The following is a 27,486-nucleotide window of genomic DNA, read 5'->3' as shown; positions in this document are numbered from 1 at the left end:
GGTCGGCAAATTGAGTACCAGGTTGCTGGGATGAATGATCCCGGTGTGTCCCCGATTTAGAATAGGTGCACCGTATCCCTGCTCATCGTAAGAGGTGACTAAGGGTTGGTGTCAGGAAGGGCATCCGGTCATAAAAACTGCCTCAAAAAGGGAACCATGAGGTCATGGGGCCCGCAAGGCTAACCCCCGCTTTAGCGGGGAAAAATGGCCTCAAAACGATCATTCATATTCATTCAACCACGACGTCTCCGCCACAACTCCACCCCATCTGACGTTCACTTCCCAGGTACCCCCCCCCCCCCCTTCCATGTGATATACACAATTCCACCCCCCCCCCCCCAATATCCAATTCCCGCACCCCCTCTCCCCCATTAAAAAATATCTAGGTTCCGCCACCTCTCCCCTCCCCCCAGCTCCACCCAAAGTACGATTTCCTCTGCTTGATCCAACACAGCCAAGCTGCCCATTTTTCATGACGCGAGTCAAAAACTCTGCTTCAAATGATTTATTTTGGAAGTCAGGCTGAATGTTGGAATACTAGCTGAACAATTAGCAGTTTCCAGGCCTTTGAGGCCACAGCCGTACATTCAGGCCATTATGCTTAGTCAAAGAGGCCAAAGCCCATGTCATCGTCAGACTCTTCAGACTCCTCTTCCACCTTGGCTGGAGGGGCTTCAGTGGGGGCAGCAGCAGCAACAGGAGAAGTTTCTGCCACGACGAAGGCCGATGGGTTTGCAAGCATTTCCTTCACCTGTCGGGAGACAATAATACGGCATCAGGAAACGTCAGTTCCTAGCAAGTCTATTTGAATTGCCACTGCCCAAACCAATTCATAGTTCTGCTTCCCAGGCCTAAGGACATCGATACTTTGTGACATCTGCAGATCATCGGTGCCATCAGGTGTCACTACCTGGTAAAGAAGATTCGGTACAACAATGAGCACACAACCTTCCTTTCAGGTAATCAATTTTTTAATGTACCATACTCTTTGGAGTGTTGGTGATGTGAAGGAATTTTCTTGACAAGGGTTAAACTGGGCGGTTTGCCTTCCCCTTCGCAGCTTGTCCATGTTCGATCCTTTTACAATTACAATGCTGATCGCCAAGCAAGGGAGCAGCACGTACCATAAAGTGTTTGGTACGACTCGGCGGGGGTTCGAACCGCCGACCTCACATGCTCAACTTAATTTTTCGGATAAAGGAGGTTATTCTCAAAGGCAGATTCCATACATGCTGAACAAGCACAAACAATGGCAGATTTCTCTGCCAATTTCACGTCACGAGTCGGTCATCCGGAGGCTGAAAGCACCACAGGGAAGGCTCTTCTCCCCATGGACTGCGCAAACGATACATTAAAGAAAGGTCCCATTATGTCCCTTTTTCATCGTTTCCTGATGAGATACTGACTACAATTGGCTCTTCTTTACATAAACAAACTAGAACTGTACTCCGACGTCTACCGATATGCCTCGGTCCACATTATTATACCATTATACGTACTTGTAACATGTTTATTTAAATTCCATCACTGGTTCACAAGTTAGAGCAGTAACAGAATTTTTACCTAACAAAACGTCGCATATTTGACCTATTGACCCCATAATCCAATCAGTTTATCTTTACATCATGATTCATACTTGTACCAAGTTTGACTTAGTTCCCTTCAGCCATTTTTAAGTTATAGCGGTAACGAAAACCTATTACAGACTTTGACCTTTGACCTCTTGATACCAAAATCTAATTCGTTCCTCTTTGCATCATAATATATACTTATACCAAGTTTGGTCAAAATCCCATCACTGGTTCACAAGTTAGTTCATGAACAGAATTTTTACCTAATGGGACCTCTGACCTCTTGACCCATAATATAATCAGTTCATCTTTACATCATTATAGGTACTTGCACCAAGTTTGACGTTTTTTTTTGTGTTTTTTTTTGTATACTGAATCGAGGCTCGTGAAAGAGCTAACATTGATTTCACAAACAAATCAACCAGACAAACAAAATATACAAAAAGAGGGAGCGGAAGACAAGATGGGGAGAGAAGGGGAAGCACACAACCACAACATTTGAGAGCAGGGAGAAGTGTGGGAGGGAGAGGGCTTGGGGGCAGGAGGCGTGGTGAGGGGAGGGGGGTGGGGGGGGGGAGAGGTATAAAACACAAGGGGACCGAAATTAGCGGGGGTAGAAAAGATCAAGGTTTTGGATGGGGGGGGGGGGGGGGGGGATAAGAGATGGTGGTGAACAGCTGTTTTAAAGACATGGAGGGTGGAGTGGGATTGAAGAGAGTGAGGGAGTTTGTTCCAGAGGCGGGAGAAAAGAGGAATGAAGGAGTGAAGGTGAGCAGAAAGTCTTGATTTTGGCAGTTTAACCATAAGAGGGTTGCAGGCAGATCTTGTGCGACCTGTAGGAATATTTGGGGGACAGAGCCCAGAGAGGGCTGGGGGGGCCTAACCCTAACTTAGTCCCTTTCAGCCATTTTTAAGATATCGCGGTAATGAAAACCTATTACAGACTTTGACCTTTGACCTCTTGATACCAAAATCGCATCCGTTCCTCTTTGCATCATAATATATACTTATACCAAGTTTGGTCAAAATCCCATCACTGGTTCACAAGTTAGTTCATTAATAGAATTTTTACCTAACGGGACCTCTGACCGCTTGACCCATAATATAATCAGTTCATCTTTACATCATTATAGGTACTTGCACCAAGTTTGACTTAGTCCCCTTCAGTCATTCTGAAGTTATCGCGGTAATGAAAACCTATCACAGACGCACCTACGGACGGACAACCCAAAAAACATGACTTTAGCAAGTCATTCTGTTTTTTGGTCTGGAATACTACACTGGTCAGTACCACACTGGAATGGTCTCCATGACAACCACCAAGCTAAAAGGCCATGGATTGGTTTCCATTCCCACTTGTGCACAAGTAGGCAACATGAAGATGGCCATTCTTTGGCTGGAGGTGGGTTTAATAGAATTCGCCATTTTCGAGAAAGTTTCAAAAAATCATGAAACGCCGACCTTTTAGTGTTGCATCTCAGCTCATACCAAAACAGCCCCTCACCTTTTCAGCCAATGGGAAGGAGTAGTCCGTTTCCATGGCCACAGCCAGCACGCGCTTGTATCCGTTGATGATAGAGTGCGAGATCGAGGCCATCGTTGGATAACCGATCTCCAGACAAACACTGGCAACGTTACGAACCCCCTGTGGACAAAAATTACTTTGTTTACTGGGACAAAATTCATAGTAGGATGTGGGGGGTTGGAGGGGGGGGGGGGGTAGAGTCCCTGTATAGAGAGAGTTGCGACATGAAGAGTCCGGAAAAAATTGGTCACGTGGTCTGTGGACGCCATGTTGTTTCCTGTCCGATCTTCGCGTGTTTCTGGCCTTGCATTGAATACATACGAGGAACGCTCTATTTTATTGTCTGGCTTTGTTTGTTGTCTTTAATAATGCTTAATAATGTGAGTATTGTCTTTAATACTCACGCTCATTCTAATGACGCCAAATACTTAAGATCACACGCTGATAAGACTCTCCTCGTCTGTAATAGAACTCATATGCCATACGGGGACAAAGCCTTTTGCAACTCAGTACCTGCCCTCTGGAACAAACTACCTATAACTATTCGGACCTCACACAACATAAAAACTTTCAAATCAAAACTCAAAACACATTTATTTCCAAAGTAACTTAATTGTATTTTTCGAAAAGTAGCTGCAAGTCGTATTCTTCTAAGATTGTGTAATGTAAGTTGTAGTCTTCAAGATATGTTGTGAAGCGCTTTGTTCATTTCATGCTAAGGCGCTATATAAATACTGTTATTATTGTTATTATTATTACTAGGGCATGCCCGTACTATATATATATCTAAAATTATATCCCCCCCCTCTATTTACATGAAATGGTTTGGTCCAAAGCGAACGGCTTGCGAGTACGGTGACAATCCCCCCCTCTATTTACATGAAATGGTTTGGTCCAAAGCGAACGGCTTGCGAGTACGGTGTTTTTTATCGGACCCGTGGAATTATAGATAGTAGTTTTAATTAGTTTTAAAACATAGTTTAACGGCAACATAGTTTGCCAACGTGAAATAAATGAATACGCTCTCAAATGTGCCATCCGAGGCAGAGTGTGTTCGCCACGTTCGGCACACGCGATAGCTCGCTGCTCTCTGATTGGTCGAATCGTTTTTTGGACATAGCTCGGTAAGTAATTGTCCGATTAATTTCAAACCTTGAAAAGGCACATCCTCGGGTCCCCAGCAATATACCTGGCAAGTTTCAAGTATATCGGACTGGTAGTTGTCGAGAAACAGCGGTCACAGACAAACAAACAAACAAACAAACATACACACAGAGATTAGTGGAATTATAGATAGACTAGGGCATGCCCGTACTATATATATGCCCGTACTATATATCTATCTAAAATTATATCCCCCCCCTCTATTTACATGAAATGGTTTGGTCCATTCGCAACGCCAAAGCGAACGGCGAACGGCTTGCGAGTACAGTGACAATCCCCCCCCTCTATTTACATGAATGGTTTGGTCCATTCGCAACGACCACAGAACCCCCCCCTCTATTTACATGAAATGGTTCGGTCCAAAGCGAACGGCTTCCGGAGTTTGGTAAAGAAATCGCCATCGCGTACACAAACGCGCAGGAAAGCGAATGAATCGCAAATTCGTTTTTATTAGTTTTAAAACATCGTTTAACGCCAACATAGCGCCAACATAGTTTGCAAACGTGAAATAAATGAATACGCTCTCAAATGTGCCATCCGAGGCAGAGTGTGTCCGCCACGTTCGGCACACGCGCTAGTTCGCTGCTCTCTGATTGGTTGAATCGTTTTTTGGACATCGCTCGGTAAGTAATTGTCCGATTAATATGAAACCTTGAAAAGGCACATCCTCGGGTCCCCAGCAATATACCTGGCAAGTTTCAAGTATATCGGACCCGTGGTTGTCGAGAAACAGCGGTCACAGACAAACAAACACACAGACAGACACACACACACACAGAGATTACTGGAATTATAGATAGATGTACATGTATGTAATTTGGAATAGTTTAGATGTACACCATACAACTAATTGTACATTGCTATGAAAAACGGGTATGTTTTACATGCATACTCTTCCATTGCAAGTCTGGATTACAATTTCTGGGCCTTTTATATAACTACAATTTAATTGTGCATATGTATTTCTCCCGGTGCGCCGACATGTAAAGTTAAATTACTTTTTAATTTTCATATTTAAAATCAACATTTCTGTCATTTGTCAAGATGGTTTTAAGGCAATGTTGTTATAATAATAGGAATTTATATGGCGTAAGTTGCAGGAGCCTCTAAGCGCTTAGAAAAGAGAAGAAAGCCAATGAGATGAATATACAAATACAAATTATACAAGAAGAAAACCTAAGATGTAATCAGATGTAGGGATTTTCAAATAAATGAGTTTAACAGAGATTTGAAAATGTTCACATTGTCGGCTTTGTGTGCATGCATGCTAGTCAAGAAAGTAAGACGCAAGAGAGCAAGGTAGTCCAGAAAATCATAGGCACTTCCTGTCCCCTCTTTCCCTTGTATTCCTTTTCCCCCTCTCCTCCCTCCTCCCCACATAAAACTACATTTCTGAACAAAGATTATTGCAATAAACAAAATCCGATTCTTATCTTTGACAAAGAGAAAGTCATATCAAAAGCGAGGGGCACGGTGCAAATCACAAATTACACAATGTAGGCGCTCAAATTTTGTACTAGGTTACGCACAATGTATACACACCAGCGGGCAGCGCACTAGTGCGTGGCGCAAACAATGGAAACAAAATAGCTTCTAATTCCGGGTTATCGTAACTCTCTATACAGGGACTCTAGGGGGGGGGAGGCAGGGAGGTGGAGTGCATCAACTATACAGCTGTGGTACCGGCAATTATGCAACCAGCAGCCACATGCTGCAAAAATGACTTAACGAATGAATGCGTGCATTTAATTCCTGGATTTCAGCAACTGTTCACCCCTTCCGTTTCCTAAAACCACTGCCTGCACGAACCACGAGAGAGCAAATTAAAACCAAGGACTTGCTTCGATGAAACGTGCGTGTAGATCGGTCTCGGTGATGTCGAGCACTTCGGGGCTGTAGATGCTACCGCTGTCATACACCTGCTGGATGTTGAGCCCGAAGGTGAATGGCGAGATGTTCAGCATGTTGAGCAAAGTTGCTTCGCTGGCTCCGACTCTATCACTCATATTTATAAGCTGCACATCACTCTGGAAATCAAGGATTAGAGGGTAGGGGGGTATGGATTTAGGATCAAGCTCGTCCCATATGCACCAAGATTAATGCTCACACACATATTTTACAGGGCAGACATTAATGATTTTCAAAATAAACACCATCGTACCAGGGTGTCCCAGAATTCACTCGGGACATAAAAAACAGGTCTTCAAGATAGGTGTTCACCACCATCTCAGATCATCGCCCATCCAACACCATATTTTATACTTCCATTAACCACCCCTCCCCCAACTTCCTTTCAAATTTCCAGTTTTTATTCCCGATAGTTTGTTTCTGTAGCCATCTTGTCCACCACATGTACCCTTTTCTCTTCCCATCATGCATCGTTTGTCCAAGTCTCCCTCTGTCTTGTCCTTAAACTCAGCTGTGGATGACCCCCCTTCTCTCTAGTGTTCCTTTTGTTCTGTTCCATCATCATCCGTTCAGTGTTTCAGCTCTACCACGAGCCTCAACTCCGTATCCAAAAAATACTTGTAAAAAGCTGATCCGCGGTACAACATCAGAAACAGGGAGGGGTTGGGGAGGGTGAAAACTTGACCGTAAAACTGTACATACATTTGCTCCAAGTAAAACCCGGAGAATAACGGGAAGGCAACAGACTACGTCGGACTCGAGCAGCATACCAATATTTCGATGGTACCACGAGAAATCTTCGTGGTGATGCCGAGAGCTTGGAAGAACGAGGTTTTCTCGGGGCCGAGGCCGGTGTTCTGTGCTGGCACCATGACATTGCACGGAGCGACGGCTCCGGCACGGGCTGCGGCTGGAACCTGGTACAACAAGACGGCACGCCGAGCGGCAATAGCTCACTTGGAACAAACGTAAGAGCGCCCAGGTGTGCATGAGAGCGGCCCGATGATTTGCCTCCCACACATTTCCCAACCTAAGCCTTGCACCTTCCGAGTCACATTTCTAAAGCTCTGCCAAACATGTTAATTGCAACCACATTTCAACCACAACGAAGTAATCCGAGAGCGCAATGCATCAGCAGAAGTACACGTTACGTAGATGCAATCAGTGTGCATTGCTTGGATTCTATTCCGAGCTGCCATGTTGCTAAGATCACAAACCTTATTTGCCAAAAGCATGTCACGAACTTCAGCCAGGTCTTCCTTCGTAAACACAAAGCCAACGTTGCCTTTGATGTGAGGAAGCAGTCTGGAAAGTGGAACAGAGCAAAACCAATGTAAACTACAGGGCCATGTTATTTCACATGATGAGCAGCTTGCAAGTGTAAAATAAAATAAACAAGCATTCTGAGTATTTGCAATACATACCCCCTACCGGCAGCCTGTCGTCTGGAAAACTGTTGGGGAAATTACCAAAGTTCAAAGTGCCATAACTTTGTCAAAAATGATCGAAACGTCGTGAAGTTCGAACTTGATCTGTAACTTATCATGAGGAAACCATGTACCAAGTTTGAAATCATTAGCATTGAGAGTTTAGAAAAAAAGCCCGGAAAACTGTTCTTTGCGTGACGGACGGACAGACGGAGTGCAAAGCTATAGTCCCCTCCGGTTTACACCGGTAGGGGACTAATAAATAAAGTGTTCACGTGGAGCCACAACACACGGAGTTGTACCATACCGAATGCACAAAACCCATCCTGAAACGTACTTTTCCAACGTCGGGATACTCTCCAGGTGGCCGCGGATGGCTTTGCGCATCATGGTGTTCTTGCCCATGAGGACGATAGCCTTCCCTCGCAGGGACACGCGTATCTGTTGCATCTGCTTGGAGCCAACATTGTCTGCCCCGACGATGAAGCAGCGAGGGTATTCATCCAGCAGTTTCTGCAAACACAACGTTGGTTTGCCAAGCTTTCAAGCATATGCGTACGGAACAGGACCGCGATGGTTTACTTCCAGTAGCCTCTTAGAAAAATCACGGAACGCGATTATAGCACCTTTTTCCATTTAAATTCACATGCCTAGAGGCTTGTCATCAGCACACAAGAAGCCTCAGAAGACTGCAAGTACAGTCGGCCATTGGCAAGATAAAGGGTGATGATGATGTTCTGCAGATCGCGCATTACTTTTCCATCTCAAAATACTAGGCCAAAGTGGGCATAAAAAGTCGCCTCCAATTTTAGTGGATTCAAAACGACGGATGAACATGGGACGAGTACGCGGTACACACCCTGAGCCAATCGGTGCCAAAATGAACAATAGGCCCTCATAAGTCTTGTTTGTTTACCTGTATATGATCCTTTCAAGAGTAAATACAAGTGTTGAGTGACATTAGGTGTACAGCACTAATACAAAAATTAAATTACAGTCAACTTCAGTTATAAGAGACATCTCTATGTATTTTACATCCCTTTTTGACGAAACGCTCTCTATGACTATGAGGGATCATTTTGCATGGAAACAAGTGGTCCCTCTTAACCAAAGTTGACAATATTTCCATTACATCACCAGAAGGTAATCATAAACTGTTCAATTGTGATTGTGATCAATCCTTAAAAGTGACATGTGGCAGGAATAGCGCCACCTTTGGTGCTAGCCGGTATTTAAAAAGATCTTCTTCCTTTATCTTATGACATTAAACTAACCAACCTGACATTAAAGTTAAATAAAACCAACCTGACATGTGATATGTTGTGATCAATAAAAGTTCTTTCAAAAATGACAGATTATAAAGCGCATTTCCAAGACCGCCACAGCACATTGCCCACCAATGTCGGGTCGAGAAGGGTATTCCGGCCTTGAGGCAGGAGTAGACCCACTAGTATAATCTATCTATAATTCCAGTAATCTCTGTACGTTTGTACGTTTGTACGTCTGTACGTTTGTCTGTGACCGCTGTTTCTCGACAACTACCGGTCCGATATACTTGAAACTTGCCAGGTATATTGCTGGGGACCCGAGGATGTGCCTTTTCAAGGTTTGAAATTAATCGGACAAGTACTTACCGAGCTATGGCGATTTAGCCGTTCGCCGTTCGCTTTGCCGTTGCGAATGGACCAAACCATTCATGTAAATAGAGGGGGGGGGGGGTTCTGTGGTCGTTCGCTTTGGCTTTGCGAATGGACCAAACCATTCACATGTAAATAGAGGGGGGGGTTCTGTGGTCGTTCGCTTTGGCTTTGCGAATGGACCAAACCATTCATGTAAATAGAGGGGGGGGGGGTTCTGTGGTCGTTGCGAATGGACCAAACCATTCACATCGAATCATCGAATCACATCGAATGGACCAAACCGTTCGCTTTGGACCAAACCATTGCATGTAAATAGAGGGGGGGGTTCTGTGGTCGTTGCGAATGGACCAAACCATTTCATGTAAATAGAGGGGGGGGGGATATAATTTTAGATATATATATAGTACGGGCATTGGCAAGGAACGGGCACCCACGTACGGGCAATGCCCTAGTCTATCTATAATTCCACTAATCTCTGTGTGTGTGTGTGTGTCTGTGTGTTTGTCTGTGACCGCTGTTTCTCGACAACCACGGGTCCGATATACTTTAAACTTGCCAGGTATATTGCTGGGGACCCGAGGATGTGCCTTTTCAAGGTTTGAAATTAATCGGACAAGTACTTACCGAGCTATGGCGATTTAGCCGTTCGCCGTTCGCTTTGGCGTTGCGAATGGACCAAACCATTGCATGTAAATAGAGGGGGGGGGGGTTCTGTGGTCGTTGCGAATGGACCAAACCATTCATGTAAATAGAGGGGGGGGGGGGGGGTTCTGTGGTCGTTACTGCCACGTGGTTTCAAAGTTTTTTTTTTGTTGTTGTTTGCACGCATGTTTTTTTTGCACCCATGTACGGGCACGCCCTAGGATGTTTACACACACACACCCCTACACAAATTTTTTTTTTTTTTTTTTTTTGGCAAGGAACGGGCACCCACGTACGGGCACGTCCTAGCTTATATATAGTACGGGCATGCCCTAGTTATACTAAAACACGTAATTTGGTGGCTGTATTGACGTCTGTTTACCCTCTGCCTGACCAAGATACATTTGGTTGTTACGAATCCAATCTAAACCAAACTTCACAGGAGGACTAAGGTTCACATGATGGAGGTTGTAGCGACTTAATTTGCCTCCCTCACCAAGGGGGTTTTCCACTTTGGGTGAAATCCATGTCAATATTGGTGATCATCGCATTATCCCAAGGTCATTTCTAATAACAAAATTAACTCGAGCGGCACTCAGAAGAGAGCATACCCCCGCCAGATGAACAGTTTACGTTTTGTATCCTAGAGTATACCAGAAAATCACAATACAGAATCACATTTAATCAAAATCATCCATCAACAACTTTTTGAGATATCCTGCTATGTATCGTTTTTGGCTCAATCTCCCAATGGTGAAGAATCACTTTTAAAATTCTACTAGCTGGATCCGTGTCTTCACCAAAATGTAATCATTTCGTCCTTGTCACAAACGCTACATCTCTGCCAAATTTCGTCCGAATCCGTCCACAACTTTTTGAGATATCTTGTCCACAAACAGACAGACAGGGGTGAAAACATAACCTCCATCCACCTTTGGTGGTGGAGGTAATAAAGCCGCATTTGCTGTTTACGGTCCAGTAAACCGACACTTAGTTCAGTGCTTGAAGATAGTGGAGCCTGTTTTGACTTGATCTGGCTGAATGATTTAAAAATACACTTCGTAACTCATTACAGAAATGTACAACATATGTCAGAAATTGTGTTCTGGACTGGATGAAAAACAAAAACAAAAAAACATTTTGATTTGTTACCGTGTACACTACGCAGGACACAGCCCAACTTTAAGATAACGTTTTCGTGAAAAAACATGCGCTTTGCATTCGGAAGATGATTGCAGGCATTTTTCAAAGTTCCTTCTCATCACAGTTCGCATACAATCTTCACTCTCGCAGTTTGCAATAAATTGTGTCAATCACGACAAGCGAGGAGAAGTCGTGGGAGCTTGTTATTGCAAATCCCAAAGAATTACAAGGTCACTGCTTATCTCCATTTTCAGCATAATCCCACGGACACGTCATCCCATGAAAATAATTCCAGGAGGGATGCTTATTGTTACCCTGGTACGAGTCATCTTGGATATATTTACAAAGAGAAAGGAAAAGTTATCCTGGAATGTGTGGGATAACTAAAGCCCTCAACATCATTGGCATCTCCTACGATGAGGCCGAAGCACAAGGCCTACTGAACTTCAGCCTCATCGTGGGAGAGGCCTTCTTGTGCTCTTGTACTCTCTCACACCCCTGTCTACGTCCACCTGCTCTCTCAGGCCTAGAGCCCTCCTCGGCTCTAGCAGGACGCACGTGTTCGACCATTCAAATCCAGGCTTACTGCACACCTCAACTCTTTCGTTTGTCGTTTCTCTCGTTTATGGAATCGTCTTCCATCACAATCTTCCCTCCAAGCTCCAAGCAGTGCACCCCATCTCATGTCATCCACCCACACCCCTACCCTCAATCTTTTTTAACCCCATTAACCCTACCCAATCCTATACTTGCGTATCGTGCACAAATGATGATGCACGTCCCGGTTACTTACAATGATCTTAGAAAAATAGTTTGCTTTCCAAGTTGCCTTGTCTTCCTTGGGCATCGTGATGTGCGTCCAGGGATTGCCAAAACTGGTTTAAAGACTGAAGTAGAAAAGCAAAAACAAAAATCAAAACAAGTTAGACAAAGAGAGGTTAGCTGTTAAATTTTATAACTTACATTACCAAAATATTTGTGGCACAAATGAACTAATCACCTTGTTCAAAAAGGCAAAAGCCAACTACTTCGGTAACGGGCCCAATCAATCCCACCTTGTTGGGTTGGCAGGGGAATGTCTAGGCCCAAGTCTTTCAGGAACCGGCTGGCCAAGCATTAAATTCGACTGAAGGTGATTTCGGTCGGAATTTGAAATTTGTTCAGGCTGATGGTGATGATTCACCTACTCTTCACGAAATACGTGGGATCTTTCACATCCACCAACAACCAGAGCTGGCAGACCGTGTGCCCAAGGGAGGGCACACGGATGCCTCGCCAGCGAAATACCGGTACAGCTGGGCCGAGATGCCAACTCAGGCTCGACTGCTCAAAGACGAGTGCCCAACCTCTACCTGTACGCTCTCCTACCAGCCTCTCAAAATACAGAAACCGATATATGTGGGAAAGTTACACATGCCCAGACTGGGAATCGAACCCAGGTCCATTTTCCAGAAAACCTGGGTTCGATTCCTGGTCTGGGCATGTGATTTTCCCCACACATCAATTTAATCATGTTCATCTATCTATAATTCCAGTAATCTCTGTACGTTTGTACGTTTGTCTGTGACCGCTGTTTCTCGACAACCACGGGTCCGATATACTTTTAACTTGCCAGGTATATTGCTGGGGACCCGAGGATGTGCCTTTTCAAGGTTTCATATTAATCGGACAATTACTTACCGAGCTATGTCCAAAAAACGATTCAACCAATCAGAGAGCAGCGAACTATCGCGTGTGCCGAACGTGGCGGACACACTCTGCCTCGGATGGCACATTTGAGAGCGTATTCATTTATTTCACGTTTGCAAACTATGTTGGCGTTAAACTATGTTTTAAAACTAATAAAAACGAATTTGCGATTCATTCGCTTTCCTGCGCGTTTGTGCACGCGATGGCGATTTCTTTACCAAACTCCGGAAGCCGTTCGCTTTGGACCAAACCATTTCATGTAAATAGAGGGGGGGGGATTGTCACCACTCGCAAGCCGTTCGCTTTGGACCAAACCATTTCATGTAAATAGAGGGGGGGGATATAATTTTAGATATAGATATAGTACGGGCATGCCCTAGTCTATCTATAATTCCAGTAATCTGTGTGTTTGTTTGTTTGTACGTTTGTTTGTCTGTGACCGCTGTTTCTCGACAACCACGGGTCCGATATACTTTAAACTTGCCAGGTATATTGCTGGGGACCCGAGGATGTGCCTTTTCAAGGTTTCATATTAATCGGACAATTACTTACCGAGCTATGTCCAAAAAACGATTCAACCAATCAGAGAGCAGCGAGCTATCGCGTGTGCCGAACGTGGCGGACACACTCTGCCTCGGATGGCACATTTGAGAGCGTATTCATTTATTTCACGTTTGCAAACTATGTTGGCGCTATGTTGGCGTTAAACGATGTTTTAAAACTAATAAAAACCCCGGGGGGATTGTCACTGTACTCGCAAGCCGTTCGCCGTTCGCTTTGGCGTTGCGAATGGACCAAAACATTTCATGAACCAAACCATTTCATGTAAATAGAGGGGGGGATATAATTTTAGATATAGATATAGTACGGGCATGCCCTAGTTAATGTAAAAGACAGAAACCTTGAATATTAAAAAAATGGATGCAAAAGCATTACCTCTATATTGACCTTTATTGAGGGTTCATTTTTTTATTTATTTAAGAAAACTGATTCAATATTGATGGAAGAGCAAGGCTAATTTGCAGGACAGTAGGAGCCAGTGCACTCTCTGCTCGGCCTCAGGATGGACACACTGCCACTGGTCACGAGACTCAGGTGAGCTTTCCATGTTGAGAAAGGAAGCTGCTTGTACCTCCAAATCCAATTTGAGGAGGCTGCTGGTGCACCATTGCAGGACAACAGGAGACACCTGGGGGTTGTCAAGTTTCCAAGCAGCTTGCTAGCGCTCGCCAGCCGTTCCGTATCAACCGTTTTGAAAAGTGCTTGCTCCAGCGCTTAAAGCATCCTGAGTAAATCTTCTGGTTGCGTAAATACCGAGCCAGAAAGTATCCCTAGGTACGGGAAGGTAGGTGGGGATAGTATGTCCCAACCACCCAGGATGAGATCGACAACGCCAGGGAAGGATTCGATTCGAACCTCTTGAGGCGAAACGTTGTCCCTTATTTATTATTAATCCCGGAGAAAAACGTCACAACTACGCTAGGGTTTAAGAGAAAACGAATAAAGGCTTCAACCATGAAGCAAACTAAATAAACTAGTCCAAACGAGCGACTGGTCATAGCCGGATTCATTACACCGAGTAGGCCGCCTCGTGCGAGCTGGGCCTCAGAAGCCTCCGCGCGTTTATAAAACCCGTCGCTTGGCATCATTTGGGAAAATAATTTACTTCTCATTCGACACAAATCAAAAAGTGCAAAATCAACAGCGTTTTTATCTATAATTGATTATATTCTCCAAAACCTCGGAGAGACACTGTTCTTTGCCTCACCTCGGCAACCCAGGCATAGAAGAAGAGGACCAGATGACGTACGCCCAGAATTCCAAGCGCGTTCAACCAATCACAAGCTCCGAGGTTCGTACGATCTACTAGAATCTATATAGAACATCGCACGTAAGGGTTGCTTCATTCCAACGACAAAAAAACGTTGAATTCACCTCATAGCGAATATTATACATTTGCCATATTTTCCCAATTAATGCATTAGATCTTTCACGATTACAAGGACTTGTACGTAAGCACGAATATCCGATTTACTTGGTTGCAGATGCTTATTTAGCAATTTAGCTGACGTCACAATACCCATGATCCCCATTTTCCGCTTCAATAATTATTAAAGACGAAACGAAACTTGAATAATTATTAAAGTATAGTCTCAAACAGATATTATACAGACGAACATACTTGGCAAAGAAAATCTTCACCAAGGAAGAAGAAGACAGACAGAGAGACTAGAAATCACTCAATACTCATAGAGCGACACTTGATGAAACGAGAACGTCACTCGGCAGAGCGCACACCTCCGCCAGGTAGCACAGTTTATGTTCTGTATGGCATGGCCTCCTCTTTCATCCAGAAGAAAAACGAGGGCCATGTTTGGATAAATAAATAAATAAATATTTAAAAAAATTACACAATTGGCGGATGCGGATGCGGAAGTATGCACAAAAATTGCGAAAAAGTTCAATAGGAACTCTTATAGCCTGCCTGGGATTTTTCCGGGAGCGATCGAGTAATATGTATTGTGAGGATCGTATGTTGAGGTTATACTTTTATAGTTATTTGTTGTTAATAAGAGATATTTAATTATCATAGTGTTTACACGTGCACCTGTTATCTATATTATAATAGCCGTAGATGATTCTGTCTGTCTGTCTGTCTATCTGTTGGGTGTCTGTCCGGGGTGTGGCTTACTCGGTTTGCAGAGTAGCTCCACCCATAGCTCCACCCATTCTGGGAGTGGCTATAAACAAATATCCACCATTTTATTAACTCGCATAGCTTTGAGTCCTGTTTTGTAGGCCCGTGGTGTCTTGCTCTCCCCCAGTTTTATTTCAAATCAAATTCGATAAATCATTTCATTTTTCACAGTCGCTAACATAGTTTTAGACTCGGTTGAAAAAAAACGGGAAGAAAATCCGATGAAAGTTGCCGTTTATAGAACGAAATGAATTCTCAAAGGCCTGTAACTTCAAGGCCATTGAGTCTCTCTCACGCCTTTATCTCCAATCTAACTCACCATATGATTTCATTTTTATCGATGGTTTTACTTTTAGACTCGGTGTCAGCAATAATTGAGAACAATCCACACACGCGGGAAAATGCAGAGATATATTTTTTAAAATCGCGTCATGGTGTATCATACACCGCCCAACATGACACCGCCGGCAATGTGTCGATATATATTAAAAATTCGCTTTTGCTTTTCCGTTATGATATATTACTATTTCGTTTGATGATAGTCGTCACAAAAACGTCAACAATGATGCCGACATATATTTCTTCGTTTTTATTTCATTCAACATATTAGCCGGAAGTAAAATATGTTTCAGGAAATTACCGAGAGATATTTCTTCGTTTTTTTTATTAGTTATGTGCGCATACACTTTAAATAGGTTTATTTGAAATCTTTAATTTTCCACAAACATTCCACACACGCGGGAAAATGCAGAGATATATTTTTTAAAATCGCGTCATGGTGTATCATACACCGCCCAACATGACACCGACGGCAATGTGTCGATATCTATTTTAAATTCGATATATCATTTCATTTTTCACAGTCGCTAACATAGTTTTAGACTCGGTTGAAAAAAAACGAGAAGAAAATCCGATGAAAGTTGCCGTTTATAGAACGAAATGAATTCTCAAATGCCTGTAACTTCAAGGCCATTGAGTCTCTCTCACGCCTTTATCTCCAATCTAACTCACCATATGATTTCATTTTTATCGATGGTTTTAGAGTCGGTGTCAGCAATAATTGAGAACATTCCACACACGCGGGAAAATGCAGATATATTTTTTAAAATCGCGTCATGGTGTATCATACACCGCCTAACATGACACCGACGGCAACGTGTCGATACATATTAAAAATTCGATATATCATTTCATTTTTCACAGTCGCTAACATAGTTTTCGACTCGGTTGAAAAAAAACGGGAAGGAAATCCAATGAAAGTTGCCGTTTATGGAACGAAATGAATTCTCAAACGCCTGTAACTTCAACTTCAAGGCCATTGAGTCTCTCTCACGCCTTTATCTCCAATCTAACTCACCATATGATTTCATTTTTATCGATGGTTTTGGACTCGGTGTCAGCAATAATTGAGAACATTCCACACACGCGGGAAAATGCAGAGATATATTTTTAAAAATCGCGTCATGGTGTATCATACACCGCCCAACATGACACCGACGGCAACGTGTCGATATATATTAAAAATTCGCTTTTGCTTTTCCGTTAAGATATATTACTTTTTCGTTTGATGACAGTCGTCACAAAAACGTCAACAATGATGCCGACATATATTTCTTCGTTTTTATTTAATTCAACATTATTAGCCGGAAGTAAAATATGTTTCAGGAAATTACCGAGAGATATTTCTTCGTTTTTTAAAATTAGTTATGTGCGAATACACTTTAAATAGGTTTATTTGAAATCTTTAATTTTCCACAATATAATTTACTTGCCATTTATCATTTGATGTCTGATGATTACGAGACAAATTCCTCTTGAGGATCGTGACAATTCATGCGCTGCGTGGAAACTTCTATTTCCAAAATGAATGAGACGATCGATGAAGAACGCAGACTTGAACAGGATGCAGCAAGAAAACGAATGAGACGGGCGAACGAGTCCATCGACGAACGTCAATGCAAACTTGCGGGGTCACCCGTGGGAATCCCACGGGCATGGATGTGTGTGACATTTCGACATATTGAGTTAGATGCTGCACATTCATTTTTACAAAATGGTTACTGGCAAGTCATCAGATCCAGAAATGGTGTAAAAACCACCATTTAGAGGCCATTTTTCCCCGCAAAGCGGGGGTTGGCCTTTTCGGGGACCGTGGTAGTTGTTGTTTTTTTGTCCCCTTTTTGAAGCAATGTTTTACGGCCGGATGCCCTTCCTGACGCCAACCCTTTTTGCCGCCTTCAACGACAAACAGGGAATTACCACTACCAGTGAACTGGTACTCAATTAGCCGACCTCGGAAGGATGACAGGCTGAGTCAACCCCCCTGGCATTAATTCGGCGATCGACCGAGATTCGAACCCAGGATCCTAAGCCGGCACCCTAGCCGCTAGCCCAACACCAGAAATGGTGTCATGAACACAATTTATTTACGCACAAGCACAAAAGCAAGACGGGCCGATTTCCGATTCCGACGGGCGAGACGGGCCGATTTCCGATTCCGACGGGCCGATTTGGAGCAAGAAAAAGAACGAGACGGGAGAAAAAGGAGAGAAACGAGACGGGGAAAGCCGATTGGAGAGGCGAGTGAGGCGCGATTGGAGAGGAGTGTGAGGCGCGATTGGAGAGGAGTGTGAGGCACGATTGGAGAGGAGTGTGAGGCGTGATTGGAGAGGAGTGTGAGGCACGATTGGAGAGGAGTGATTGGAGGGGAGTGTGAGGCACGATTGGAGAGGAGTGTGAGGCACGATTGGAGAGGAGTGTGAGGCGCGATTGGAGAGGAGTGTGAGGCGCGATTGGAGAGGAGTGTGAGGCGCGATTGGAGAGGCGTGTGAAGGATTGGAGAGGAGAGGAGTGTGAGGGATTGGAGAGGTGAGGGATTGGAAAGGAGAGGGATGTGAGGGTTTGGAGAGGAGAGGAGTGCTAGGTGGAGAGAGGAGAGTGTCAGGTGGAGACAGGAGAGTGTCAGGTGGAGACAGGAGAGTGTCAGGTGGAGAGGAGTGAGGGGTCACATATTATGTGAAATAACTAAATTCACACCATTTCTGGATCTGATGACTTGCCAGTAACCATTTTGTAAAAATGAATGTGCAGCATATAACTCAATATGTCGAAATGTCACACACATCCATGCCCGTGGGATTCCCACGGGTGACCCCGCTAGTTAAAAATATTGCTTCACACAGGTTTACTATTACACCTCCGTGTTCAGGTTTCAAGTGAGTATGTTGCTTATACCCTGCCTGCGTTTTTCCCAGGAGTGATCGAGTAATAGCCGGCGAAGCCGGTGTTGTGAATGAACGCGTACGTATAATGTTGAAAAACCAGATTTTGCTGGATCCTTTGAGAATTCCAAGCTTTGACGCACCAAATCGCTCAATGGAGGCCGCCATCTTGCGGATGCGGAAGTATGCACAAAAATTGCGAAAAAGTTCAATAGGAGTTTGTTTCACCTGTCCTTTTTTTGATTCACAATCTTATGCACCTCTAATTTGTAATTAAAATACTTTAAGACCAACCTCGTTCCCCGGGCCCGCATGGGCTCTGGTTATCTTCAACGAAAATCGTCACCAAACACCGGAACCAATGAGATTCGAGCATTTGAAAAAATATGTCAAAAACCAAATCGCTCCATGGAGGCCGCCATCTTGCGGATGCGGAAGAATGCATAAAAAATTGAGAAAAAGTTCAATAGGAGTTTGTTTCACCCGTCTTCTTTTGATTCACAAACTTATGCACCTCTAATTTGTAATTAAAATACTTTAAGACCAACCTCGTTTCCCAGGCCCTGGTTATCTTCAACGAAAATCGTCACCAAACACCGGAACCAATAAGATTCGAGTATTTGAAAAAATATTTCAAAAAAGCTTATTACCGCGTTTCGGAGGCTGAAAACGGCGTCAAATATTCTAAAATTGACGAATAATTATTTTTTAGAAATCTCGCGGCTGTAGGGGATAGTTTTTCACGGCCGGAAATATCCGAAATTGAGACGGAATTCACCGAATTAATCAAGAAGGAAATTTTATAAATTTTAATCTCATCCAGAATGCAAATGGTGTCATTTTGAACTAGGTACGGTACCTACTACCAACTACCTAATCTACTGATGCCAGAGTGATGGGTAAAATAGTGGCAAGAGGCTTTGGCTTCGCCGGCTCATTGCGGCTTTGCAGTCGGGTACTAGTATGTGTTGTGAAGATCGAGTAATATGTATTGTGAAGATCGTATGTTGAGGTTATAGTTATTTGTTGTTAACAAGAGATATTTAATTGTCATCGTGTTTACACGTGCGCCTGTTGTTAAAAATATTGCTTCACACAGGTTTACTATTACACCTCCGTGTTCAGGCCTCAAGTGAGTATGTTGCTTATACCTTGCCTGAGTTTTTCCCAGGAGTGATTGAGTAATATGTATTGTGAAGATCGTATGTTGAGGTTATAGTTATTTGTTGTTAACAAGAGATATTTCATTATTATAGTGTTTACACGTGCGCCTGTTATTAAAAAATATTGCTTCACACAGGTTTGCTATTACACCTCCGTGTTCAGGCCTCAAGTGAGTATGTTGCCTATACCCTGCCTGCGTTTTTCCCGGGAGTGATCGACTGATAGATTTTGTGATTGTCCATGCAGGAAATATTTAAATACATATTGAATTGAATTTCCCCGGGCAACGCCGGGTACTTCAGCTAGTACAGTATAAAGGAAAGTCAGTTGGTGGAGTTGTTGCTACGCGTGACAACATGTGTTTTCCATGTTCCTTCGCTATGTACTTCTGTAATACATGGGACCTAAATGCCAAAGTCTGAAGCCTTGGACTTAGCATCAGATGTGCTTATATCTTCTTTAATAGCTCACCTGGAACGAAGTTCAGGGGAGCTTATGCGATGGCATGTTGTCCGTCCATCCGTCAGTCCGTAAAACACTTGAAACTTCTTCTCAGAAAGCACTGATCGATTGTGACCAAATTTGGCACAAATGATATTTGTTGTGTTGTGACTAAAGTTTGGTTACGGCATTAAAATAATCGGGGTCTAAGGGGGTCTACCGGGGGTCAAAGTGGATCCAGGTTTGACCCCCAAAAATAGGAATTTGCTTTTTCCTCTGAAACTATACAAACTATTTCAATGAAACTTGATCACAACCTTCATCACCTGTGATGTACCAAATGTTCACGGCACTAAGAAAATCAAAGTCTAAGGAGGTTCAAGGGGGGTCCAAGTTTGAACCCCCAAAATAGGTATTTGCTTTCTTTTCTGAAACTACACTCACAGTTTTGATGAAACCTGACCACAAACTTGACCACAACCTTCACCACCCATGCTGTACCAAAGTTTGTTCATGGCATTTAAAAAATCTGCCCCTTTAGGGGTTTATGGGGGGAGGGAGGGTTGCCCCCCAAAATAGGTATTTGCTTTCTTCTCAGAAACTACAAACGCAATTTCGATGAAACTTCACCACAAACGTAATCACCCATGATGTACCAATGTTTGTTCAAGGCATTAGAAAAATTGGGGTCTTAGGAGGTATATGGGGTTGGGGGAGGGGGATTGCCTCCAAAAATAGGTATTTTTTTGTTTGTTTGTTTAAAGTTTTATGATTATGTTAGTATGACACTACGTGCTGCCCTCTCTTCTAGCAACCACTGAAATTGGTTTAAAATGCCTAGTTGGTGCAGTATATACTGTTTATTCTACCAGGTGAGCGCCAGGGGTATTGCCCCTATGTTTGAAGTGTGTTTGGGGTCATTGTCCTGCTGCAAGACCCATGACCTTCAATGGAGACCCAGCTTTCTGACACTGGGTTGAACATTGTGCCCCAAAATGCCTTGGTAATCTCCTGATTTCATGATGTCATGCACACATTCAAAGTACCCAGTGCCAGAGGCAGCACAGCAACCCCAAAACATCACTGAACCTCCTCCATGTTTGACTGTAGGGAAGGTGTTCTTTTATTTGAAGGCTTCATTTTGTTTTCTGTAAACATAGAGATGATGTGCTTGACAAAAAAGCTCTAATTTGGTCTCATCTCTCCACAGGACATTCTCCCAGAAGGATTTTGGCTTGTTCATGTGTGTTTTGGCTTTCTTAGCAGTGGGATCCTCCTGGGTCTCCTACCATAGAACCCCCTTTCATTGAGTTGGCGACAGATGGTGTGAGTTGAAACTGTCGTACCTTGTGTCTGAAGGTCAGCTTGAATCTGTTTGGCAGTTGATCGAGGTGCTTTCTCCACCATTCAAACAATCCTTCGCTGCAATCTTCGATCAAGTTTTCTCTTGCAGCCACATCCAGTGAGGTTGGCTACAGTGCCATGGGCCTTAAACTTCCTGATAACATAGCATACGATGGACACAGGAACATCAAAGTAGCTGGAGATGGACTTGTAGCCTTGAGATTGTCCATGTTTGGCTCCAATCTTGTGTCTGACCTCCTCAGACAATTCTCTGGTTTTCTTTCTTTTCTCCATGCTCATTGTGGTACACACAGTGACACAAAACAGCAGAATGACTCCTTTTCTCCATTCAAACTGGTTGAATGAGTGATCACCCCTCAGCCCAAATTGGGCTAAGGGGTATTGTCGTCACGGGCGTCGTCCGGGCGGGCATCCGTCAACTTTTGGTTTCCGTCAATTTCAAGAACGGCTTGTCCGATTAAATCCATTTTTGCAGTGTGTGTTGGGGTTGAGTAGAGGAAGGTTCGTTTCGAAAATGAGCACGCTGCAATTTTTAATATGGCCGCCACGGCAGCCATCTAGGTGTCCGTCAACTTTTGGTTTCCATCAATTTCGAGCAGGCCTGTCCGATTAAATCCATGTTTGCAGTGTGTGTTGGGGTTGAGTAGAGGAAGGTTCCTTTCGAAAATGGGCGCACTGCGATTTTCAATATGGCCGCCACGGCAGCCATCTTGAAATTGGTTTCCGTCAATTTCGAGCAGAACGGCTTGTCAGATTAAATCCATTTGTGCAGAGTGTGTTGGGGTTGAGTAGAGGAAGGTTCCTTTCAAAAATGGGCACGCTGCGATTTTCAATACGGCCGCCACGGTAGCCATCTTGAAATTGGTTTCCGTCAATTTTGAGCAGAATGGCTTGTCCGATTAAATTCATTTTTGCAGTGTGTGTTGGGGTTGAGTAGCGGAAAGTTTCATTCAAAAATGGGCGCGCTGCGATTTTCAATATGGCCGCCACGGTAGCCATGTTGAAATTGGTTACCGTCAATTTCGAGCAGAACGGCTTGTCCGATTAAATCCATGTTTGCAGTGTGTGTTGGGGCTGAGTAGAGGAAGGTGCCTTTCGAAAATGGGCGCGCTGCGATTTTCAATATGGCCGCCACGGCAGCCATCTTGAAATTAGTTTCCATCAATTTCGAGCAGAACGGCTTGTCCGATTAAATCCATTTCTGCAGTGTGTGTTGGGGTTGAGTAGAGGAAGGTGCATGTGCGCACTGCGATTTTCAATATGTGAAATCGTATTCGTACTGAACCCGGGGTGATGCTCGCTGCTCGTTGTCACCGCTAGGGGCGTGACTATAAGACCCGCTGCTGCGACGGTGCTCCGAGACTTCTCCCTTGTGACATGTTACATCGGTAGCCTCGCTAACGGTACGCCTGTATAGAATATCTAGCTTGCTTGCATTGAATGATATGAATGGACCCATGAGATGTTGCATCGTATACTTATTGTGTATTTCTACTTTACAGGAATGATGTGATGATCTAAATGCAATTAAACCAACCATTGGACTAAAGTTGTGTGGACCTGATTGGTTTTCCACAACACTTAATTGCATTTAAGATCCATGGCTGCAACAAGACGCTGACGGTGTCCATCTTCAGCGCCGACCCTCAAGCCGCGGATGGAGGCTTGCAGCTGAAGCACTGGCTCCGACAACTGCAGAATCTTTTTGATGAGCCTGAGACTGCACCGACGGCTGCCGCGAAGCTAGCCACTCTCCACGCAAAAATCGACTACCGGGTGTACAACGCTATCGCTCAATGCGCGACGTACGACCTCTCCATCGCCGAGCTTAAACGGCTATACATAAAGGAAAAGAGCCCGGTGTACGCACGCTATTTGTTGCAAACGCGACGTCAGCAACCCAACGAGGCGATGGACCACTATGCCCAAGAGCTCCGGCAGCTTTTGCTGGACAGCGTCAGGGAGCCACGGACTCCCGCGCAGGCTCAGGATGATCGTCTTTTAGATGCCTTCATTGCTGGGGTCTCCTCCCAGGAACTAAGGCTCAAACTCTTGGAGAAGACCGACCTGACCTTCGCTACGGCACTCGAACAAGCGACAGTATACACCGAAGCGCGGATGCAATCGCACACCTACGACCGCACACGCCTTTTGGCGGGCACCACACTACACGCCCGGCCGGAAAGTGCTACCGCCGAGGACGCGGATCCGCTCGCTGAACTCCGGGATGCTCCGGAGGATGACCCAGCCCTGACGGCTGCCGTTATGACCAGCAGACCCAAGGCCTTGCGCGGGGCCGCATGCTTTTTCTGTGGAGGGCCTCGTCATGCCCGGGTCGTGTGTCCGGCACGTGACGCTATATGCCATTTGTGCTCGCTAAAGGGACATTACGCGAAAGTGTACAGGAAAACGGCACGCGGCTCGCGGCACGTTGACTCGCGCAGTCGCGGTCGCGCGGGCGTAGCGACCTTGAATGGGCTCATAGCGGAGCCCGCCAGCCAAGCCCGACACCCGGCGCCTTACCCGACTTCGAAGGGGAGGGCCCCTCTCTGCTGCCCCCTGGGCGCTCAGACGTCCTTGGCGGGCGTCACCGGACAGCCACCACCGTCTCCTTCTCCATCGGGCACAAAGGCCGTGTCCTTGGCCAAACTCCGGGCCACGCAAGGGGCTTTGAAACCTCGCCAAGCCCCTCGTACTCCTCGAGTCGTCCACGAGCTAACAGCGGCCCACGCCCCGACAAAGGAGTTAAGGGAGCTTTCAAATACTACGGAGGCCTTTTGTCAAAGCGGCCAAAAATGTCAAAAGGCGATTTCGAATACTACGGAAGCCTTTTGTCAAAGCGGCCATAAATGTCAAAAGGCGATTTCGAATACTACGGAAGCCTTTTCCTGCCAAAAATGTCAAAAGGCGATTTCGGATACTACGGAAGCCTTTTTCTGCCAAAAGTGTCAAAAGGCGATGTCAACTACTACGGAGGCCTTTTCTCGTCAGAATTGTCAGATTTTGAATCGCGAAACACCGGAATGCTGGGGAAAGCCCTCTGATGACGATAATGGATTCCCCATGGTCAACGCAGACTCCGGCCACGACCGCAAAACTGCTGCTGGCATAGGATCCACCCGCGAGGCTGGTCCGACCCATTCGGGGGGCTCAGTCCCGCTCCCAGCAGCCTCGTCTGGCCTGGCTCAAGCCCTTATTCCCCTTATGGTTGAAGGCCATTGTGTTCGGGCCTTGGTGGATACAGGATCTACGGATAGTTTTATCGACCAGCGACTTGTGCTCAGGCATGGATGGCGGATCTGGCGGTCTACGAGACGGATCTTCATGGCTTCCCAGGGGCTTCGGCTCAGCACGAAGGGGGAATGCCGATTAAAACTCGTGCTAAAGGGACGGGTTTTCCCTGATGTACACCTTATGGTTTTACCCGCATTATGTGCTGATATTCTGTTAGGACACGATTTTCTTAAGCTGCATGGACGTCTGGTAATGGAGTTTGGTGGGCCTGACACTCTTGTTGTGGGGGCGGACGACGCGCTAGCGGTGTGCGCCCTAGCGCAAATGGACGTCCAGCCGCTTTCGCTGTTCCCCAATCTAACCTCCGACTGCACCCCTGTCGCGGTAAAATCACGACGCTACTCTCACGCTGACATGCAATTCATTGCGGACGAAACGGCTCAGCTCTTGAAAGACGGCATCATAGAGCCTAGTAGGTCGCCGTGGCGCGCCCAGGTCTTGGTGGTGCGCAGCGAGGCCCATCGCAGACGCATGGTAATCGACTATTCCCAAACGATTAACCGCTTTACACAGCTGGATGCCAACCCCTTCCGGGGATGGACGCGCTAGTGCAACAGGTGTCCCAGTATTCGGTCTATAGCACTCTCGATCTCCGTAGTGCGTACCACCAGATCCCTATCTCTAGGGCGGATCGTATCTATACCGCTTTCGAGTCGGGGCAGCGGTTGTATCAATTTACGCGATTGCCTTTTGGGGTAACGAACGGGGTCGCTTGTTTCCAGAGAGCCATGGATGACCTCGTTGCGCGGGAGCACTTAACCGATGTTTTCGTCTACCTCGATAATCTTACGATTTGTGGATATGACCAAGGGCACCATGATGCTAATCTGAAGCGCTTCCTTGAGGTCGCGCAGCGGTATCACTTAACTATGAACGAGGATAAGTGCCGATACTCCCTACGCACGATAGATCTTCTGGGGTACACCGTGACCCATGGCTCTGTCGCTCCGGATAAGGAGCGTCTGCGACCTTTGCTCGACATGGCCCCTCCCTGCGATCGGGCGTCCCTGAAGCACGCCCTTGGGCTGTTCGCCCATTACTCCAAATGGGTGCAAAGTTTCTCCGCGAAACTTCGCCCCCTTGTGGCCTGCGACACCTTTCCCTTGAGTTCGGCCGCATTGACGGCCTTTGAAGGCCTTAAGACCGACATCGCCCGAGCCGCCGTGGCGACCATCGACGAGAGCGGCTCGTTCGTCCTCGAAAGTGACGCCTCGGATCAGGCCATCGCGCAGCGACCCTCTCCCAAGGGGGGCGTCCCGTGGCTTTCTTTTCACGGACTCTTACCACCGCTGAGCGGAGGCACTCGTCCGTTGAAAAGGAAGCGTATGCGATCGTCGAGTCTATTCGGCGATGGCGCCCGTACCTACTCGGGCGGAGCTTCCAAATCATCACGGACCAGCAAAGCGTTGCGTTCATGTACGACACCTTACATGCCCAGCGCATTAAGAACGAGAAAATCACTCGCTGGCGTATCGAACTCGCCGACTTCTGTTACACCATCAAATATCGCCCGGGGAAGGATAACCAGGCCGCCGATGCTTTATCACGACCGGCTACATGTGCTGGAATCACCTCTTTGGAGGGCCTACGGGTGCTGCATGCCACTGCGGGCCATCCCGGCGTAACGCGTTTCGCTCATTTCGTGCGGAGTGGGAATCTCCCTTACTCGATTGACGATATCCGCCGTATCTGTCGCGACTGCGCTATCTGCGCGGAAATCAAACCGCGTTTCTATAACCCTCCCATGGGGACTCTGGTGAAGGCTACACGCCCGTGGGAACGCTTGGCGATGGATTTCAAGGGCCCATTGCCGGTGTCGAGCGGCTCTCGCTCTCTGCTCACTATCGTTGATGAGTACTCGCGATTCCCCTTTGCTTATACGTGCGCGGACATGACTGCTGCCACGGTGATGCGATGCTTACAGAACTTGTTCTCAATGTTCGGTTACCCGGCCTATGTCCATACCGACCGGGGTGCGGTCTTCTTGTCTCAGGAGGTGCGCGGCTATCTGCTCCAAAATAACATTGCGTCTAGTTACACCACGCCGTACAGACCTCAGGCTAATGGGCAGATCGAACGCTTCAACGGGATTATCTGGAGGGCCGTCATGCTCCACCTCCGGACCCTCGGCTGGGGCCTCGATAAATGGGCTTGGTCGCTACCTGCGGCGTTGAACTCGATCAGGGCTCTCCTGAGTATGGCAACCAACCAAACTCCCCACGAGCGACTTTTCCACCACCCCAGGAGCTCGGGGTGTATACGGTCTTTGCCCAGTTGGCTCGCTGGGCCCGGGCCGGCCTACCTTAAACGGGCGGTTCGCGCGAGCAAGTACGACCCCCTAGTGGACAAAGTGCAGATTCTCCAGGCTAATCCTGAGCATGCTCGTGTGATGACGTCTGATGGCCGTGAGACTACTGTCTCCGTTCGTCACCTTGCCCCTTGCGGGGTCGACGACCTTAGTAGGGAATCGGACGAACCGATCGAACCCATCTATGAGACTATGGCCTCTCCCGACGCTCTCATCGCCGACAGTCCACCGACCCTCCCCTCGTCGAGACTACCCGGGCCCGACGACTTGGAGTTACCCCCTTCGT

At 45.9% G+C, this 27,486-nt stretch overlaps 1 protein-coding gene across 1 annotated transcript; it reads right to left on the bottom strand.

The window, feature by feature from the left end:
• Positions 1–490: 490 nt before the first annotated feature.
• Positions 491–14,532, bottom strand: RPLP0 (ribosomal protein lateral stalk subunit P0). Its single transcript, XM_068136201.2, has 8 exons — positions 14,478–14,532; positions 11,814–11,907; positions 7,933–8,108; positions 7,386–7,473; positions 6,939–7,085; positions 6,102–6,287; positions 3,076–3,216; positions 491–751 (listed from the first exon to the last, which is right to left on the bottom strand). Exons 2-8 carry the CDS (start codon positions 11,865–11,867, stop codon positions 602–604), a joined length of 942 nt encoding a protein of 313 aa, XP_067992302.1. The 5' UTR covers positions 11,868–11,907; positions 14,478–14,532; the 3' UTR covers positions 491–601.
• Between the last annotated feature and the right edge of the window lie 12,954 nt (positions 14,533–27,486).

Source organism: Myxine glutinosa, chromosome 14 (assembly GCF_964187855.1).
Source record: "Myxine glutinosa chromosome 14, kmMyxGlut1.1, whole genome shotgun sequence".
Taxonomy (NCBI): domain Eukaryota; kingdom Metazoa; phylum Chordata; class Myxini; order Myxiniformes; family Myxinidae; genus Myxine; species Myxine glutinosa.
The sequence above is the reverse complement of the archived record's forward strand: the minus strand, read 5'-3'. Positions and strand labels throughout refer to the sequence as shown.

What these genes read in the sequence shown, in the direction of transcription:
- RPLP0 (XM_068136201.2), bottom strand. Translation starts at nt 11,867, where the DNA reads ATGCCCAAGGAAGACAAGGCAACTTGGAAAGCAAACTATTTTTCTAAG. An exon ending in AGTATCCCGACGTTGGAAAA is followed by an intron (nt 7,474 to 7,932) that starts GTACGTTTCAGG and finishes TCCACTTTCCAG; the next exon opens with ACTGCTTCCTCACATCAAAG. An exon ending in TACACGCACGTTTCATCGAA is followed by an intron (nt 3,217 to 6,101) that starts GCAAGTCCTTGG and finishes TTTTGTCCACAG; the next exon opens with GGGGTTCGTAACGTTGCCAG.